Consider the following 19,688-nt stretch of genomic DNA (forward strand, 5'->3'; position numbering starts at 1 on the left):
GGGGAATGATAAAATGAATGTAAAAAATGGAAATATGATGACTGTTTAGAGAACAATCAGATATTAACATGCAATGCAGTTCTTACTGGTTAATAAAATACTACTATGCATCTATACAATCTCCTATCAAAGCAGATTAGTTGCCAAAAACCACTACCAACAACCATACAGGAATATAAATTTCATTTATAAATGATTGTTTGCCATATATTTTCCCTTATGATACTAGGCAAATGGACATTTCATACCATGGTCTGTTTGCTAGATGCTTATAGCTTACACTGAGATTAACAGCTTAATAACTAGAAAAAATATGACCTGCCACAGTCTGATGCAAAGGGGCACATTTACTATGGGTCGAATCCGAGTCCGAATGGAAAAAATTCGGATTGGACACGAACGTTTTACGACTTTTTCGTAATGATTGGTAATTTTGCGAAATTATCGTATAGACGTTCCGAAAGTCACGAAATATTCGGACGCTCGTACCGGCGGAAACAGCCTCCGAAAGTCACGATAAATTCGTATTGACGTTCCGAAAGTCACGAAATATTCGTATCGGACGATCGTACACGGCGGAAACAGCCTTCCGAAAGTCACGATAAATTCGTATTGACGTTCCGAAAGTCACGAAATATTCGTATCGGACGATCGTACACGGCGGACACAGCCTTCCGAAAGTCACGATAAATTCGTATTGACGTTCCGAAAGTCACGAAATATTCGTATCGGACGATCGTACACAGCCTTCCGAAAGTCACGATAAATTCGTATTGACGTTCCGAAAGTCACGAAATATTCGTACAGGAAGTTCTCCAGCGACCATTTTACAAGCATTTGGCGCCAATTTCTCTTGTGAGTTAACAGGAAGTGCTCCAGTGGCCATTTTCTTTCTTCACTGCGTTATTGGAAAGCAAAGGGAGAGGAGGCATTTCAGAGCTGCTCAAAAAAAATTTGTTTTTTTTACATTTTTTTGCTGCCATGGCCCACAGCAGGGGTAGGGAGGAGGAGGAGGAGTGGGAGGGAGTGCTTGGGCTGAGTGAGGAGATAGTTGGGGAGGAGGAGGGTTTGGGTGGGGGGGCCCAGGACTTGCCTGAGTTAGGCCAAGAGGAGGTGGAGGAGGTGGCTGAAACTCAGGCAAGTCCTGAGCCCCATGGGGAGGGAAGTAGATGGGGGGTAAGGGTAAGGGTAAGGGCACAAGACCCTTGGGTGGGGGAGGGAGAAGAGGCCCAAGAGGCCTGGGCTAGTGCAGGGGGGGGGCAGTCAGAGGAAGGGGGGGTGCAGGGAGGGAGAGGGGGGGCAGTTAGTGTGGGGGGGGCAGGGAGAGGGGGGGCAGGTAGAGGGAGAGGGGGGGCAGGTAGAGGGAGGGGGGAGGTAGGTAGGGAGGGGGGGGCAGGGAGAGGGGGGGCAGTTAGTGTGGGGGGTGCAGGGAGAGGGGGGGCAGTTAGTGTGGGGGGGGCAGGTAGAGGGAGGGGGGAGGTAGGTAGGGGAGGGGGGGCAGTTAGTGTGGGGGGTGCAGGGAGAGGGGGGGCAGTTAGTGTGGGGGGGGCAGGTAGAGGGAGGGGGAGGTAGGTAGGGAGGGGGGGGCAGCTAGAGGGCAGGGGGGGGGGAGTTTAGTTAGGGCTGGCCAGGGCAGGGGGGTGGGTATGGAGGAGGGCCAGCAACCCCCTGTGAGAAGGAGGAGCCGCCAGCCGGTGGTGGTGGTGGAGGAGGAGGAGGAGGGGGGGCAGCAACCCCCTGTGGGAAGGAGGAGCCGCCAGCCGGTGGTGGTGGTGGAGGAGGAGGAGGAGGAAGAAGAAGAGGAGGAGGCAGGGCCCAGCTCCAAAGGCCCCCGCTTTTCCAGTGAGGAAAATTCGGCGATGGTGGAGGAAGTTTTGAGACAATGGGACTATATTTTTGGTGCGCAATCCTGTCAGCTCACTGCTGCCAGAAGAAGGGACCTGTGGCAGCAGGTAGCGGATCGCGTGAGCGCTGTAAGCGGAGTGCACCGTGACCACAACACGGTGTACAAACGCTTCAGCGACCTGAAGAGATGCATGAAGAAGAGGTTCATGGCCCAGAGAGCACGGGCCCAGAAGGCGGGTGTAGGGCCTGTTCTTTCCAGCCAATTCAAGCCCTACGAACGCCGCCTTCTGGATCGAGCTGGTGTAGAGGTATTCGGAGGGCTGCCTGGCGAATACGTGGACACAGATAGGAGACGTAAGTGTTTTTTTTTTTATTTTAAAGCACTTATTTCACGCTGAAGGCACCTATTTAAAGGGGTGGTTCACCTTGAAGCTAACTTTGATTATGTTATAGAATGGCTAATTCTAAGCAACTTTTCAATTGGTCGTCATTATTTTTTTTATTTTTTTTTAAATGATTTGCACTATTCTTCTAACTCCTTGTAGCTTTCAGGGGGGTCACTGAACCCAGCAAGCAGAAAACTATTGCTTTGTGAAGCTACAAGTCCTCTCCTGTTCATATTGCTGTCTCTCATTCAAACCACTCCCTGGTTGCTAAGGTAATTTGAACCCTAGCAACCAGTTGGCTGCTGAAACTCCAAACTGGAGAACTGTAGAGCAAAAACTGACATTGTTATACAATGGCTAATTCTAAGCAACTTTGCAATTGGTCGTCATTATTCAAAAACTACATTAAATAAATAATGAAGACCAATTGAAAAGTTGCTTAGAATTAGCCATTGTATAACATAATAAAAATTAACTTCAAGGTAAACCACAGCTGCACAGTTAGAAGAAACCAAATAATTCACAAACTACAAAATATAATTTGCTGCCCTCTAACTATGCAGCTTTTAAATGGGGGTCACTGACCCTTTAACATTGCTAGAGCCTGAGCGCAACAGTAATACAGAGCTGTAATATAATTATGTTCAGGGTTGGCAGTTTGTCCTCCAAACTGGGCTACTAATTTAAAGCCCTTGGGGTTTTCCAAAGTACAAAGCCGCTAAGGTACAGTTTTGCTGTATTTTTTGGAGCTTTGCCGGGTTTGTAGTTTGGAAAATAGTCACATTTTTTTCCCCTAGTGTGCCTGGCACGCTGCATGCTGGGTAATGTAGTTTTTAGCTTTCAGCCTGAACCTGTCTGTTCTACCCCCTGCTCTATAGGGTATGTGATTGTACTGTTACTTTCTACTGGGATGTGGGGCAGTTCTACCCCCTGCTCCCTGCTCTATAGGGTATGTGATTGTACTGTTACTTTCTACTGGGATGTGGGGCAGTTCTACCCCCTGCTCCCTGCTCTATTGGGTATGTGATTGTACTGTTACTTTCTACTGGGATGTGGGGCAGTTCTGCAGTTGATCCTTAGGCTATAACTCTGGATATATTGGGGCTTCTGAGAGTTGTAGTTCAACACACCCATATGTATATCATGTCTGGGGTTAATGCAACATTGTGAATCTATTTCTGTAGTGAGTTCCCAGCTGGACTGGGCACAGAGGGCAGGGAATTATCAGCCATCCAGTAACTGGAAAGGGGGGGGGGGGGGCGCAGGACATTGCTAGTGATTGTACGCTTTAAAAAGACATGTTTCCCGTATATCGACAGATATATCTATAGATCTATAGATAGAAATATATATGTGTGTGTGTGTATATAATGTATTTTTTTTTTTTTTTCATTGTTTATATTGGCCTATTTTTGTGCTACTTTCAAAGTGGCTTTAGCCTAGTCTTTGGCTGGTTTTAGAACTGACTGGTTTTGCCAACAAAAAAAACTGCCAAACCGGACCCCAGTATAATCTGAGTGAGGCTTATTTTCAAGAAACCCTTTATTTCATGTTTACCAAATATTTGTTCATTTGCAGCTTGGGTTCCACATGACAGTCTTAATAGTACCCCAGTTTCCCCACATGCCCCTCAAATACATTCCATGAACTGCAGCTGTTAGGCCTCATTTTAATGATGACAAGTGATTTATCTGTAGTATTTGAATGGTTTTTGTCTTGTTTTTGAATCTCTGCTAAATCCAGAATGTTTGTGTGGCTTTGTAGTTTGGGGTCAAAACTTGTTCAGCATTTTTTTTTTTTTGCTTTCTGTGAACTTGTAGCTCAAGCGCAGCGCCAAAGGCCCACAGTCCAGGAGAGGCAACAGACCCGGCAGCAGACGCCGCCAGAGGCAGAGGACCAGCCCCAGGATGTCAGCGGAGCAGATGAACGGGACCCTGGGACGCCAGGTAAATATTATTTGGCTAGTTGGTTCACCAAACTGGCAATTTTGCATTTTCTGCAATGTATTCTTATGTCTATGCACTATTTATATTTTTCAGAACACCAAGCTGGACCTTCCCGCCAGTCCTTGTCCCCGCCACCTGTGTCACCCCCCAGGCGTAAGTAACCTCTCTTGCACTTGCACCCTCTGGTGTTGGCAAAATATTACAAAAAGCTGAGTGCTTAGTGCCAGGGCTAGCAGTGGCAGCTTTGAGGGCTTCATAGACATAGCTGATTAAGTGAAGAGTTGCATTAACAGAGGTGGTAATGGGGTGTTATGGTTCTAACAAGGCCAGGGCCTTGGCTTGTGTTGCCCCCAGTTTGTGATTCTTAAAGGCGTCTATAACCCCTATATTGTTTCCCCCACTGAAGGTGTGGGTCAATAGAGCTAATAGAGCCCACACTGTGGTTGTGTCCCAAAAAAAATTTAAACCCAAAAATCCCCCCGCCAACACTGGCCTCCCCTCCTGGTGCTGGTGGCCTTGCAGCTGGAGAAATAACTTCTTTGTTTCTGTTTATAGTATGTCTAGAAATCGGCACTGTTTAAATGATTCCCTTTTAAATGTAATTATTAATAAAAGGTAATAATTTCATTATTAATAAAAGGTAATTTTTACTGGTGGGGTCAGTGACCCCCATTTAAAAACTGCAAAAGTATGTTAAAGGTGAGTCGCCCCTTTTACAGACATGCCAGTCTGACTTCTGTAACTCAGCATGGGGGGGGCAGCTGTGGGTATTCACATGACATAGTAGATAGTAAGGCACGCCCACTCTTCTCAATCCTGAATGCAGTTTGAAAAGAATATTTGATAACCATGCTTTTTTGGAGTACATGTAGGATAATGCTTTCTAATTATTGCGGCTATTGCAGTAGCCGTTGGTTTGGATTCACATATATTTCAACAATATAGGTGACTTTTTAATCATGAATTGACAATTGGACCCCTTTAAGGGGCAGATGTTTAAAAATGTGAGGCTACAACTTCATACATAAAAACTCAGTGATGTTCTATTCATTCCTATGGTCATTTTCTAAGCATAAGGTTGAGTTATTGCTAACTAAACTTTTTTTTTTTTTTTTTTTCTTTTTTTTTTCAATCTGTTTAGAATGAACAGAATGTGGGTGTTTTTTTCTGTAAAAAAAATGTCAAATTTTTATCAATCTGCACCATGTTATTGAAAATGCTCTTCTCTGAATAAACGTTTTTTTAAATTCAAATACATGATTTACTTATTTGTTTATACTCTTATCCTAGATGCTGCTGCGAATGTTGCTGCTGCCGGGGGGAGTGGCCAGGACCGAGGACAAGGACTGGAACATCCATCTGCGGAAGGTTCAGTGAGGAATCCACGGGCGTCCCAGGTCGTGGTAGCCGCTCTCAGGCCTGCTCTTGGCAACCAGCGCAGCCACTTTCTCTCTCAAAGGCGGCTGTTGGCTCGTATGATTGGCGAGCAGGCCGCCTTGAGGGTAGAAGTGGCTGGGGTGAGGGCCGAGCTACAGGCCCTCCGCCAAGAGCAGGCAGCTCAGCGCCAGGAGCTGGCAGCTCAGCACCGGGAGCGGCTATCCAGCGAAGAAAGGTTCCGGAATGCTCTGCTGGCAGTTCTGGGGCAGGTACTGCATGCGCCTGCCTCTGCCTCTGCCGGGTCTGCTGAAGGGTCACTGCCTGGGCCCTCTTTTGCACCTCAACCACCGCCTCCAAGTCCTCAGCCTAGGGCAAGGGGGCGTGGGAGAGGCCGCAGAAGAGGGTCTGACCCTGACTGTGGGCCTAGCAAAAGGCGCAAGTAGGTCTCCTATCTGAGTCCCTACTTTCGCCTTGCAGCCTTTTTGAGCCAGACCTCTACACCAACTTGCTCTCTGGCCATGAACTTTTTTATGCATCTCTTCAGGACTCACACGATCCGCTACATGAGCTGACAGGACTAAGCACCAAACAAGTAGTCCCATTGTTCTCAATATTCCTTCACCAAAGCCGAATTTTCCTCACTGAGGGGCACCATAAAAATATCTGGTGGTGCCCTCCCCAATACCATCTGGGAAGCACTTATAACATCAAAGTGCATTTTCTCTAACATCTATGTTTGCCCATTGAGAGTTTGTGCCACGATAACATCTTGTGGCACCCTCCTTAATACCATCTGGGAAGCACTTGGAACTTCAAAGTGCATTTGCTCTAACATGAATATTGGGCATTTCCCCAAATACAATGTGGCCATGCCTGTGAATTGGCCTACTTAAACACACACTAATGCAATTCTAACATCCTTAAAAAAAAAAAAAAAAAGACATTTGTGTTGTACCGACATACCAAAGAAACGTGCCTCCTTCTCCTATGTTGTATGACTGACTAAAAAGGGGTATCTCTTTAAAGTCTTCATTCTCTGCTGTGCAGTCTAATGTGCAAAAGAAACAACTATATGCTTTTCAGGTTGTGTATGTCGTTACTATGCAGTTTATTGAAAGTATGGTTTATATGCAGTCTCCTGCCGGTATATTGTTTACGGAAGGCAGCTTTCCAAGTCCTCCTTTCCCTTTGCTTTCCAAAATGCAAGTCACTAATGCCTACAAGGGTAATTGAATGTTGTACTACTATGCACTAATGCTGCGTGGCTGTCAAAAGCCAATGTCAAGAGAGCAGCCTGGTAAATGTTCTCCTCCTCCTCCTCCTCCTCCTTTTTTGTAATATATTGTTTATAGAGGGCAGCTTTCCAAGTCCTCCTCTCCCTTTGCTTTCCAAAATGCAAGTCACTAATGCCTACAAGGGTAATTGAATGTTGTACTACTATGCACTAATGCTGCGTGGCTGTCAAAAGCCAATGTCAAGAGAGCAGCCTGGTAAATGTTCTCCTCCTCCTCCTCCTTTTTTGTAATATATTGTTTATAGAGGGCAGCTTTCCAAGTCCTCCTCTCCCTTTGCTTTCCAAAATGCAAGTCACTAATGCCTACAAGGGTAATTGAATGTTGTACTACTATGCACTAATGCTGCGTGGCTGTCAAAAGCCAAAGTCAAGAGAGCAGCCTGGTAAATGTTCTCCTCCTCCTCCTTTTTTGTAATATATTGTTTATAGAGGGCAGCTTTCCAAGTCCTCCTCTCCCTTTGCTTTCCAAAATGCAAGTCACTAATGCCTACAAGGGTAATTGAATGTTGTACTACTATGCACTAATGCTGCGTGGCTGTCAAAAGCCAATGTCAAGAGAGCAGCCTGGTAAATGTTCTCCTCCTCCTCCTCCTCCTCCTTTTTTGTAATATATTGTTTATAGAGGGCAGCTTTCCAAGTCCTCCTCTCCCTTTGCTTTCCAAAATGCAAGTCACTAATGCCTACAAGGGTAATTGAATGTTGTACTACTATGCACTAATGCTGCGTGGCTGTCAAAAGCCAATGTCAAGAGAGCAGCCTGGTAAATGTTCTCCTCCTCCTCCTCCTTTTTTGTAATATATTGTTTATAGAGGGCAGCTTTCCAAGTCCTCCTCTCCCTTTGCTTTCCAAAATGCAAGTCACTAATGCCTACAAGGGTAATTGAATGTTGTACTACTATGCACTAATGCTGCGTGGCTGTCAAAAGCCAAAGTCAAGAGAGCAGCCTGGTAAATGTTCTCCTCCTCCTCCTTTTTTGTAATATATTGTTTATAGAGGGCAGCTTTCCAAGTCCTCCTCTCCCTTTGCTTTCCAAAATGCAAGTCACTAATGCCTACAAGGGTAATTGAATGTTGTACTACTATGCAAGGGCCTAAGACAAGAGGCCAGCACTTACCTCATGTATCTGACTGCTTTTCCAAAGAAACAGATATGTTTACAAGTGATAAATGTTAAATATTGTTTATCATGTCTTTTATTTTTGTTAATGTTTCTTATTGCCTGGCTGTAGGGGCGCAACAAGTGTAATGCAATAAGTGCTTTGCACTTTTTCTTAGCCTTTGTCCTTTACGGGTCAAGCATTGCTGGGTTTCTAATGCCCCCTCGGCCTACAGTAACTTTATATTTCTTGTGGAAATGTTCACGTTTTGTTTTTTAAAAAAAAAAAAAACATCTATACACTTTGTTGGATGTTTGTAAAGTATTGATTTCATATTTATTATGACTGTCATTAAAGAGACATTCAAAATGGCTTTTCTTTACTTTATTTTGCATCATCATTTTCTAGATCAATTTAGTTGTAAAAGGCAGGAAGGTGTAAAGGTGAAGTTATTGCTCCAGTCAGTATGGGGCCATTGATTGGAGGGAACACAGGCAATGGGATTTCACACAGCTAGCCAAGAGTCGCATCCTTCTGAGTCTCAGCAGCAAACAGCAGTCTCAGCAGCGTGCAGTCTTCTCCCACTGTGAGCAAGTGAGGGAATATTATTCTGTAACAAGCAGTAATATTATTGTTTCTTAAAGCAGAGTAAGTGGTAGTCACCTGAAAGTGGCACTTAGCAGCAAAGGGCACAATGCCTGGTACTTCTCCATAGCAGGTCCGTCTCCCAGATGGTTGGTAACAGCAGTGACAGGTCCAAGCAACAGAAATGAGGTTTTAGCATTTCACCAGCAACATTCAAAAGCACCAAAGTATTTCAGTGGGGGTAGCCACACAACAAAGTAGATCCCACAAACCTGAAAGTAGAATTACTTAGTAATGCTAATAATTTAAGGACAAGTGAACCCCAAACTTCATTTAGCCCTAATGGAAAACACAATTAAATTGACTGGGGTTGACTTGTCCTTTAAATGGTTGACTATTTTAACATGACTGATTTTTGTTTGTAAGCGTGTTTACTTACACCAGAAGGTGTCCCGGGAAGGCCTATACTGCTAGGGGCACACCAACACATCACAATCAGCGGGCTCTTTATAATTAAGAAAGGAAAAGATATGATTACATTTAAAGAGACATTGCACTGAAAATGTGAACAAACTCATCATAAGCATGATAATGGCCATTCATTGTGTGTGCTCTACCTCAACACTGTAATAAGATCCCTCTATATCAGTGATCCCCAACCAGTGGTTCGTGAACAACATGTTGCACCCCAACCCCTTGAATGTTGCTCCCAGGGGCCTCAAAGTAGGTGCCCATTTTTGAATTTCTGGCTTGGAGGCAAGCTTTGGTTGAATAAAACCCAGTGTAAAGCCAAACAGAGCCTTCTGTAGGCTGCCAGTCCACATAGAGGCTACCAAATAGCCAATTATAGCTTCCATGCTTGTGTTGCTCCCCAATACTTTTTCCATTTGAATGTGGCTCACAGGTATAAAAGGTTGGGGACCCCTGCTCTATATCAAGGCCTAACACCAATCAATCACAGTTGTTTCTGCACTGGCCAAAGTCACTTATGTTCATACAGTGCCAGAATTTACTACAAAAACAAACCAGTAACTAAACATACACATTTTTGTTGTCATCATTCATTTTCTTCTGGTTAACACAGTTGCAAGGGCAAGTTAAACACATTTAATGAGGTATATTATCAAGTGAATGATATGCTCAGCTTACAACTAAAGTGTGAGGCAATCAGCTGATCACTCACTCTTCTCCCCTGTGGTTGGTTACCCATGCGCCTGCCAACATACCCCTCAATCTCAGGTTCCAGAGCATAATTGATGTGTGCGCGTAGGCCATGATCCATTGCAACATTGTGCAACATGGCGCAGACAACAATGATCCCTGAAACCTTAATGGGGGAATAAAGAAGAGCTCCACCAGTGACTGAGAGGCATCGGAAGCGCGACATGAGCACCCCAAACAGGCGCTCAATCACATTGCGCGTCTTCCGATGGGCACAGTTGTACCTACGTTGGGCAGGTGTGCGGGGAAAACGAACAGGGGTCATCAGCCAAGACGAAACCCCATATCCTGCGTCTCCTAGAACAAAGGAAAAAATATGAGTGGAAGCACATCCACCCCTTGATTGAAAAGTTACATACACATGCATGTGATAGATTCCAAGACTGCCTCCCATTTAGCAAATCCCAGCTATTACACATGCTCAGGTGTGAGGAGTTAATTAGTCCATCAGAAACACACAAGTTCAAAGAAATGCTTTCTAAAACTACCATTCCCAAGATGCTTAGTAAAACAAGGGCAAGTAAAGTGGTGTTAATTTGGAGATACATTTTGGTACTATCAAGAACTGACATGATTACATAGTGAAATTCTACTGCACATTATATTAGGCCAATTGTATGCACAGAGGACTAATGGGTGTGTGTCGGCATGACCAATTAATTAATAGTTGTGAAAGTTGAGGTAAAAAAATGGTAAAAAAGTACTTACCCACCAGCCAGCCCTGCGGCTGTGCAATCAATGGCTCCCAGGCAATTTGGAAAATGGCCAATGAGGTAAAAGTCTTGCTTTACCCTTGTCCACTCTGCCTCAGTTGAGGGAAAGGAAATGAGCCTTTGCGAGTGCGGTAGAAGTGCCCTCAGCACTTGCCTCAGTATCCTGCTGAAGGTGGGCTGGCTCATACCGACAAGGCGTGCGGAGACCTGCTGGAAACTGCCACTGCCCAGGAAATGCAAAACTGCAAGCAGTTTGCTTATCCCGGGCAGGGCCTGAGACCGTGCCGTCACAGGATCTAGCTCCTGCCTAACCAAATCAAATACCTGCAAAATGGTGGCACGGCTCAGGCGGTACATCCGCCTGAAGGGAAGGGACACCTCTCCAAAATTGACAAGGCTGTCTGATCCTAGCAAGTGGCAAATGAACTGGGGGCTCCTGCTGATCAGCCCCTGCCCCCTCTAAAACCTCTAAAGCTGCCAGCAGTGCTGGAGCAATAACATCATGTTCCATGTTTAGGCAAACTGAAGTGAGTTCTAGGGGTTTTATACCTTTGGCAGCCTTTAACGAGCAAGCTGTGCAGTCTTTAACTCTTTCCTGTTTGTTTATCTGAAAAGGTTAGGGCAGCCTGTAAATGACTATATTTTGCTCTAAACACAAATCACACACAAACTACTCAACTTCCATTTGAAAGCCATGTATGATTGAAAATCCCTATTTGTATGTATGTATAACTTTATTTATAAAGCGCCACAAGGGTACGCAGCGCTGTACAATCTTACAGAAAACAAAATTACACACAGGGAGGACAAGTGATATAATAAATAAATACAATAAATATATATATATATAAGTGCCATGTGGTATGAGACACAGTTGGTTTAATTTCCCCTTGAAAGCCATGTATGATTGAAAATCCCTATTTGGTTTAATTTCCCCTTGAAAGTAGTAAAAGGACAGGCTGACAATGGTTATTCACTTTTTGGATTATTTTCGCCTTCAACACGAAAATTTCGGCTATTGAAGGCTTTGGTTACGATTTTTTCGGGTTACAGTCGGATGTAAAATCCGACTGTAGCCCGAAAAAATCGTAACCCAAAAGCGTTTATGAATTCCGTATATTCGCATGTTTGCGAATTTATCGTGAAATTTTTCCGAAAAAGTCGTAAAAAAATACGAAAAAGTCGCAATAAATACGAAAAAGTCGTAACAAATACGAAAAAGTCGTAACAAATACGAAAAAGTCGTAAAATACGATAAAGTCGTAACGGCTCCGCAAAATGATACGAAAGCGCCGAAAAAATCGCAAAATTACCGATGATTACGAAAAAAACGGATTCGGACGCAATCCGACCATTCGAGCCATAGTAAATGTGCCCCAAAGAGTTGGGTACATCTAATCCTAAACTAAACCTAACTTGCTGCAAGAAATGTTTCCACTAAGCAGCAAAACAGTGGAAAATCTGCAAAACGGTGAAAAATTCTCCAAATGCATTAAAGGCAATGGGCTTTTTTTCTTGCCAAATTTTTTGGCACGGCAAATTTCTGCTGCAGTTTCTCAAAAAAAAAGTTGCCATGCCTGTGAAAAAATTAGCTTATCACTATTGTGCGAGTTTTGGCTAGCTTCATTATAAATTTACCACTTTAGTGTTATTCATGAAAGGGTGTTTTTTGTCTATATAGAAGTAAACTGGGTTTAACGCAGATTTGTATATGGTCAGTATGACAATAAATTAAACTTGTCATTAGAGTCAGTGGTGTAGGAACAGCGGAAGCAAACACAGCAGCTGTAGGGGGGCTCAGATTTATACTCAGAGGAGGGAGTGAGGGATTGTACATGTTGTGGATATATTTATTTTCCAAAAAAGTCATATTATATACATAGACAGTAGCATGTGTCACACAAATAAACATGATATGTATCAGTCTATCTGTCTATCTGCATAATGTCAAGAAAAGATCAAGCCTTGCGTGAGGAGCAACAGGCTATAGTGGTGTCCTGTTACTGAATTCTGCTTCTGGAGTACTGCCAAGGCCCTCACTACATATTTCTACATATTTCTAGCAGTGATTTATACAGGGTAGTATTACTACAAGACCAAGGATCGACTGGGGATTCCCTCTTTAAGCAGGAGAAAACCTCTGTCTTATTTTACAACTGTATGGGATAATTCAACCAGAGAAAGGGGTCTGTTATCTATTATTTCCACATCTGCACATAAGCTTATTCTTGAACTTATGCAATCTTGTAAAGGTCGATGGTAAAATCCCAGAGTGTGATACTCTCATTTCTACAACCGCTTCCATATTTATTGCTTTGCTCTAAAGTAAAATTAATACACATTTTAAAAACATGGCAAAGAGATCGATGAATAACTGCTGCAGAATTAATCAAACATAACTTTTCTAAAGTCAATATTTAGTAATTAAATCCATGATAAGCAATTTTACAAAGACAGACACATTTCTGGCCTTAGTTTTGTGCTTGGGGTTGTCTCCAGTTACACTGGTTTGCTTCCAACCGGACTTTTCAATCTGTAGACAACTTGGTTTACTGGTTTATAGTTACCCAAGGACAGGTGGATAAGCTGTGGTCAACTCTTTAGAAAGCTGCAGGAAGCACCATGTTCTACCTCTGAGTTCCTGAGGCTATAGCAAGCAATTCCTAACAGAGTACAGTAGTCGCCCACACAACTGAGCGCTGACTTTGTTCTCTGCCTTCAAAGGACAAGCTTCTTGCTTCTGGATCAAATGCTTCAAACAATACTCAGACACTTATATCAAAGAGATTTTCTATCTGTCTCTCTTTAATTTAATTAGCGCAAACATGATTTTACACACTATTTACTAAGTTGCAAGTAATCCCCAGAAACATATTAAAGAAATTTTTATTTCTTTAAACAGCTTCTTTCGACATCCCCCATCCCGTCCGCACACCATACCTGACAGGAGCTCCTCTGCTTTGAGCTGGCTTCAGCATAACTGTCACTGTGCTGTCAGTCTGATTTAAAGGTGTTTCAAGTTCATATGCTGGCATGGATGGTGCTGGGGAAAAAAACAAACAAAAATAAACACACTGATTTAAGACTGGAGCTTATATTATCTAAACCTACAGGTATACAGTTGGAGCCTTTTATAAAGCCACAATGAAAGTGAGGTTTCTGGATCAGCTCAAAACTAAACACAATTTTCTATGACATACAGTGTCAGGAACAGATATTTATTATTTAATTATACACCACTAAAAATAGATGTACTCTCAAATGTTGCCTTTTTTGCTACTATACTGAAAATTTCCCAAAAAGCCTTGCTAACACCACCCAGCCATTACCATTCCCTGCTGGCTACCTTCCCAGGTTGTGTATAGTCTGTCATTCTCACCACTCTGGATGCCTGCCTATTAGAAACAGGGCCTGAACTAGGGGTAGGGGCTCAACAGTGGGTGGGTGCCAGGCAGGTACCTCTTCTTTCACTTACCCCTATTTCCATGCCATTTGCCCCAACCACACCCCCCCTCCAACGCCCCCCCGTGTCACCCCAACCCCCCCCATGTGCACGCACATACAACCACAGGAGGGGGGCGGGACAAGCGGGTTGGGTTGCCTAGGGCGCCCAGCTGGCTTGACCCGGCACTGATTTGAAGCAAGGTTGTGTTAAGGCAGAACTGTGATTGACTAGCCAGATTCTACTGTGTTTCTGGGAAAGGACATGCCCACAACCCAGAAAGGATCTATGGGGTGCTCCAATAAGGATGAAGCTTTTAAAGAAAACCTTCATTTTTAGCACAGATAGAAATCAGGTAACGCATTTTATTTCCCAATGCCAACATGGAAAAGGGTGGGTTTTAGAACCTGTATACATCCCTTTTGAATTATGACTTTCGGGGATCCAGAAGGAATTACTGTGGGGTTCAAATGGAACAATGGGAAAGTTCTGGAATGATGCAAAATTAGAGATATTCTGTGCCTTTTTGTGAATTGAAAGAAATGATGTGTCTATGAAGATTCTCATTCATCCAGGTCATGATTTACAGTATCTAGTAGAAATAAGTCTAAAGAAACTGCACTTTGAGTTTTTTTAAAAATGTTTCACAACTCATCCTATTGGTTTCTTCACTTCACAGGGAATTCCCTGGCATTAATATACGGGGTACTGAAAAGCCGCTTCGATGAGCAGAGAAATATTTTCATAAAACCTGAGAAAGTCCAGTTGCATTATCAGAAATTATGGTTTAAATGCGTGGAGGTTCCAGCATGAGGCACAGTTAAAGGGCAAGTTACATTTTATATAGTACAGGAATGGGATCCGTTATCCGGAAACCCGTTATCCAGAAAGCTCCGAATTACGGAAAGCCTGTCTCCCATAGACTCCATTTTAATCAAATAATTCAGATTTTTAAAACTGATTTCCTTTTTCTCTGTAAAAATAAAACAGTAGCTTGTATTTGATCCCAACTAAGATATAATTAGTCCCTATTGGGGGCAGAACAATCCTATTGGGTTTAATTAATGTTTTATTGATTTTTTAGTAGACTTAAGGTACGAAGATCCAAATTACGGAAAGACCCCTTATCCGGAATACCCTTGGTCCTGAGCATTCTGGATAACGGGTCCTATACCTGTATACTACTCAATGAGTGGGAGGGAATAAAAGGAAGAGTAATAAAAAAATGCAATGTCTCATATGCAATTTAATAATCATGTAAATGAAGTCTGCACTAGTGCTGAGGGAATCCATCTGTTTCACATTGCTGGAAAATTTGCAAATCTGCAAAAGTTTGTGAAATGCATTAAAGTCAATACATTTCTTTGCAGCAACTTTTTTTATTCCGTGTAACATTTCTTTTACACCCATTGAAGTCTATGGGCATTTTCTGTGGTGAAAACTGGCAAAAAATGTTGCTCATCACTAATATTCAACAAAAATTCTGCATACATTGCAGAACCAATGATATAATGTAAAGCCTTGTAACCAATTCAGTTACTGAGCAGAGAAGAGACATGTGATGTGTAAAAACTGAAAATTTCTTTCAACTAGAAGAAAGTAATTAAGGTATACCGGAGCAATTTTCCATTAGTTTGAAGGGTTTACATTCCCCTACACACATCACCAGGGTTGGTATATTTTATTTATCATGACAGAAGCTTTGTGCTGTTTGCAAGCTGTTATTGATCAACAATTTAAAATTAAATAGACCTTAGGCTGAGGTGTAAACATTAAAGAAATGGAACATACTGCATATTGTATGCATAATTATGTCTGTAATGTAATGAGCCGCAGTTACTTTCTTATGCATGTACTTTACATCAATAATATAAGACCAAAAACACTGTGTTGTAAAAAATATGTTAAAGCGCTCACAGGCACAAATAACAGCTGATACACTGGCAGACAAAAATGTGGAATTCCTTGAATCTGTAAGGGACACTTTTTCTTAAGGTTTCCATAGCTCTCCTATTGTGTAAAGATGGAAGGGTGCATGATCTATTGCACAAGTTTACTAAGGGTGTTACAGTTGCCTCCTAACCTGCACAAAGTGATACAATAAGCATAAAGTACAGCATAAAGTAATCCTGTACTGAGCATACAGGAAATGCAGTGGTACTTTTAGATAATAAGACACGACCAATATAATGTTAAAAAAGGTTATAATTTCCAAAGAAGGTTCATAATAATGAAAAAGTTTTGCTTTGCATTGCATTTACAACTTGTAAGATTAGCCCCAAGATGCAGCCCCATATTGATAATAATATGATAATAATACCTGAGATTCTGGTTGTAAATTGACTTGTAATCGCAGGACCAAAGCCTTTGGCTGTACTGGCCTTTATTGTAAAGGAATACGTGGTGCCAGGGTACAAGCCAAAGAACAGGTAGTGAGTTTCATTTCCTTGCTTTATATCCTGGCCACTTTGTTTGGATAAATCTATTTCTGGGTCAAATGAGCTGACTGCCTTGTAGGTGATCTGAAAAAAAAAAAAAGAACAAGTGATGATAAAACGTCTGTAGACAGCACTGTAAGATTGTATCTCTATCCAGTAAACCCTTCTGATGTATGCACTGTCAGATATTTTATGATAAGGTATCATAATCACCTACGCTCTTTAAAACCTGAATCCAATGAAGTTACAGAGCAATGCAGCCAAAATGGTTTAGAGTTAGTGCTGGCTTAGATCCAGGAATTACATCCACAAGGATTTACTCATGTAAATGGTAGATTCTGTCTTAACCTTAAACCTTAATAATGTTTGCATTTACACATTATACACAAAGCCTATGCTCTGTAGTGACTCAAATTAGGTTCAAATACAGAATATGGAGTTGCATATTTGTGTATTTCATCTATCAGTAATAGAATCTAAACCAGTGGTTCCAAAACTGTGGGGCTCACTCCCTTGGGCAAGACAGGCAGTGGCAGGGGGCTCAGCATGAAGACCTTATGATGAGAACTGGATACACTTGAAAGGTCTTCTTGATGAGATTATCTGTGAAAATCTATTGGCTCACCTAGATAATCTTGGAACTGCGGTTACATTACTGATACACTAATGTTTCCTATATTTGTAATCTTTTGTTATGAACTGTGTTGGGCCATGACCAAAGAGTTGACCTGCAATGGTGTCTAGAGTTAAAAAAAATTCTGCCTGAAACTGAGATAGCTTTGTATGAGGCAAATATAATATATGGTTAGATGCAGAGGCCCTGGCCTACCTTGTACCTAGTACACACAAAGGAACATTGTTGTTGAGAATCTGGAGGAAAAACCTCTGAAACTGCTGAAGTGACAGATTTTCCGAAACAGCGGGGAAACACAGTTACAATACATGTGCAATACAATTGCATTGGAAAATGTAAGCATTATAACAGTTACAGATAAGCATGGCCACTGCAAATGCACATGCAGAAGATGAAAAAAAGCAAACATTTGTGGGCATATTCTGTGACACCATAGAATGATGTACACTGAAATCTACAATATGTAGAAATGTCCTTGTTAATATGTAAGGTGGTAGAAATTCTCTACAAATAAGGATATTTCCACAGTGCAGATGGGTAATAATATTAGCTTAGGAAAGAACGTAAACAAAGTTTTCAGATTTGTACTCCCCACCCCTACTCGTTCCTTCAACCCCATCCTGTTTTCCTGTATTTGGAATAAAATCAGTAGTCATATTAGAAGAAAATGTTTACATTTATGGACCCAAACAAATATTTTAATATATTTTAACAGTCAAAACATTTTTAAAGCGCCAGAAAAAATATTTCCTGGCGAATTTTTACAAGTGGCAGATGAAGTTCCTATACAAAATGAGCCCCAGCTGGGGATGTGAAGAATTACTGGACGGCTATTTGAAAACAAATCAAGAAAACATGGAGCTCATTCATTCAAGGAATTGTATTTGATAATCATTCTGCTGCTTTTGAAGCAATCAGTGTTGAATAAAAGGTGGTTATTATTTTCATCTAAGCAATCATGGAGGAATCACATATTATTTATATCTCACAAGACAAAGTAAAATGTAATTGGAACTTTGCTTCTCACAAAACTGTGTTCCAAATGCCCATCAGCACTGGATTATTATGGATTTCAAGTAAAAATTATGCAAAATGCAAACATGTTAGGGCCTCAGCAAGTTCTCAAAAAATTCAAATATAAAAGTAAAATCTATACCCACACTTGGAAATACAAACCCTCAAACAAAATAATATAACATTTTCAGTAGGTCATTTCAGCACATAGGCTACTGTTGGCTGAAAATAAATTTTATGAGAAAAGGAATATCTTATCATGTTGCTGCTTGGAACTGACCAGACATCACATGACTCTGCTCACTTACATAATATATTCTAAGCAGAACAAGAAGTTTCTCAGGAAATCAATTTTCAGCCAACTGCTATTTTTCATATAGTCCAAATATAGCTTTTAAACTTAAAGAATTTCATTTCCTGTGAGTACATGTTTGGCATGGGACAAGAGAACAGAGGATAGAGATGGGCAGTTCTAAACTTACAATTCAACTTCCCACAATCCCCAGCATGGCTCTCAATGAGTGCCACAAGTTTGAGCTGAGCCATAGCTGTACAGTCACATGTTGGCAGTCTATGTACAGTTAGAATATTCTTAAGAAAAGCAAAAGCTTCCTAGTAGGGTTTCCCAAAGCCTGATTGACATAGACAACAATACGTGTTTTTTTTTATTTTCATGGACAAGGGTGATAGAATTTTTCAAATCATAAAAAAGCCTTGGTGCCAGCGCAAAACTCTGCCAATGTCTCTTTCCATCAACTCAGCCATTCTATTCAAAGTACATTGTCTCTTTATTTATTTTTTTAGTGCATTTAAATTCCCAAATTGCACTCATTAAGGGCAAAGACCTTAGTGTTTAAATATGATTGACAGCTTACTTATTAATGGTTTCTGCTGTAGGAAGAGAATAAAAAGATTTTGTCTTTCTTTTTATGGTTTTTGAATTCTTTCTGGATTAAAATGTGCCTACTGTAGGGCAGGCTAACAAATGCACCTTTTGACAGGTTGGATGAGGGGGCTCAATCATGATTCCTGTCTGACAGCTAAACAGGTTTCAATTATTGTCAGACTGCATATGATTTACTCAGGTGAGAGGGAAAAGAATTTTAGAAGGAGTATATAATTGTTCAGATTTGCATTCAAATAAATGCTAGCTCATTTTTATAACTGCACCTGCTTGTTATTTTCCCTTCTTTGTCTAACAGAGGGAGCTGAACAGCGCTCTCCAGTCTACCCTCCTCCCTTGTCCATTTGATAGGTGTTGCTAAGGACTGATTCAATAAAAGGAACTGATGCAAATGTTACATTCATGGATAGTAACAAAGGGACATTTTTCTTAAATGTTTTGTTTTATGAATAAACCATTAAAAAATAATTTGTCTTCAAGTAATTTACATTCAGTTTAACCATGATTTAGTTTTTCTTGCTTTTAAACTGTAGAGGCCTTTCCCCTCTTTATCTTCTATCCAAATGTAACATTATAGGGAAGATTTAGCAAAATGTGAGATTAGAGCTCACCACACAAACATTCACCCACTTACTATTCATTCCCGTTGATTTTTTTAGAAAGTGGGTGAACTTTTCTGTGGGAAACTCTAATCTCACATTTTGATAAATCTTTAGTTTGATTTCTGTGGTTTTAGAGTTTTTTTTTTTAACCACGACTAAACTAATTTCCACAAAAACATTATTGTTTAGTT

General features: G+C 41.5%; 1 protein-coding gene across 1 annotated transcript in view; it reads right to left on the minus strand.

The window, feature by feature from the left end:
• The window catches only part of ptprm (protein tyrosine phosphatase, receptor type M), a 431,502-nt gene that overhangs the window by 202,391 nt on the left and 209,423 nt on the right, over positions 1-19,688 (minus strand). Inside the window, exons 10-11 of the mRNA XM_031903767.1 lie at positions 16,226-16,427; positions 13,404-13,506 (exon numbers count right to left, since the gene is read on the minus strand). Coding sequence (XP_031759627.1) covers positions 13,404-13,506; positions 16,226-16,427 — 305 coding nt within the window. The remainder of the gene's footprint in view (positions 1-13,403; positions 13,507-16,225; positions 16,428-19,688) is intronic.

The sequence above is a fragment of the Xenopus tropicalis genome, chromosome 6, assembly GCF_000004195.4.
Source record: "Xenopus tropicalis strain Nigerian chromosome 6, UCB_Xtro_10.0, whole genome shotgun sequence".
Classification (NCBI taxonomy): domain Eukaryota; kingdom Metazoa; phylum Chordata; class Amphibia; order Anura; family Pipidae; genus Xenopus; species Xenopus tropicalis.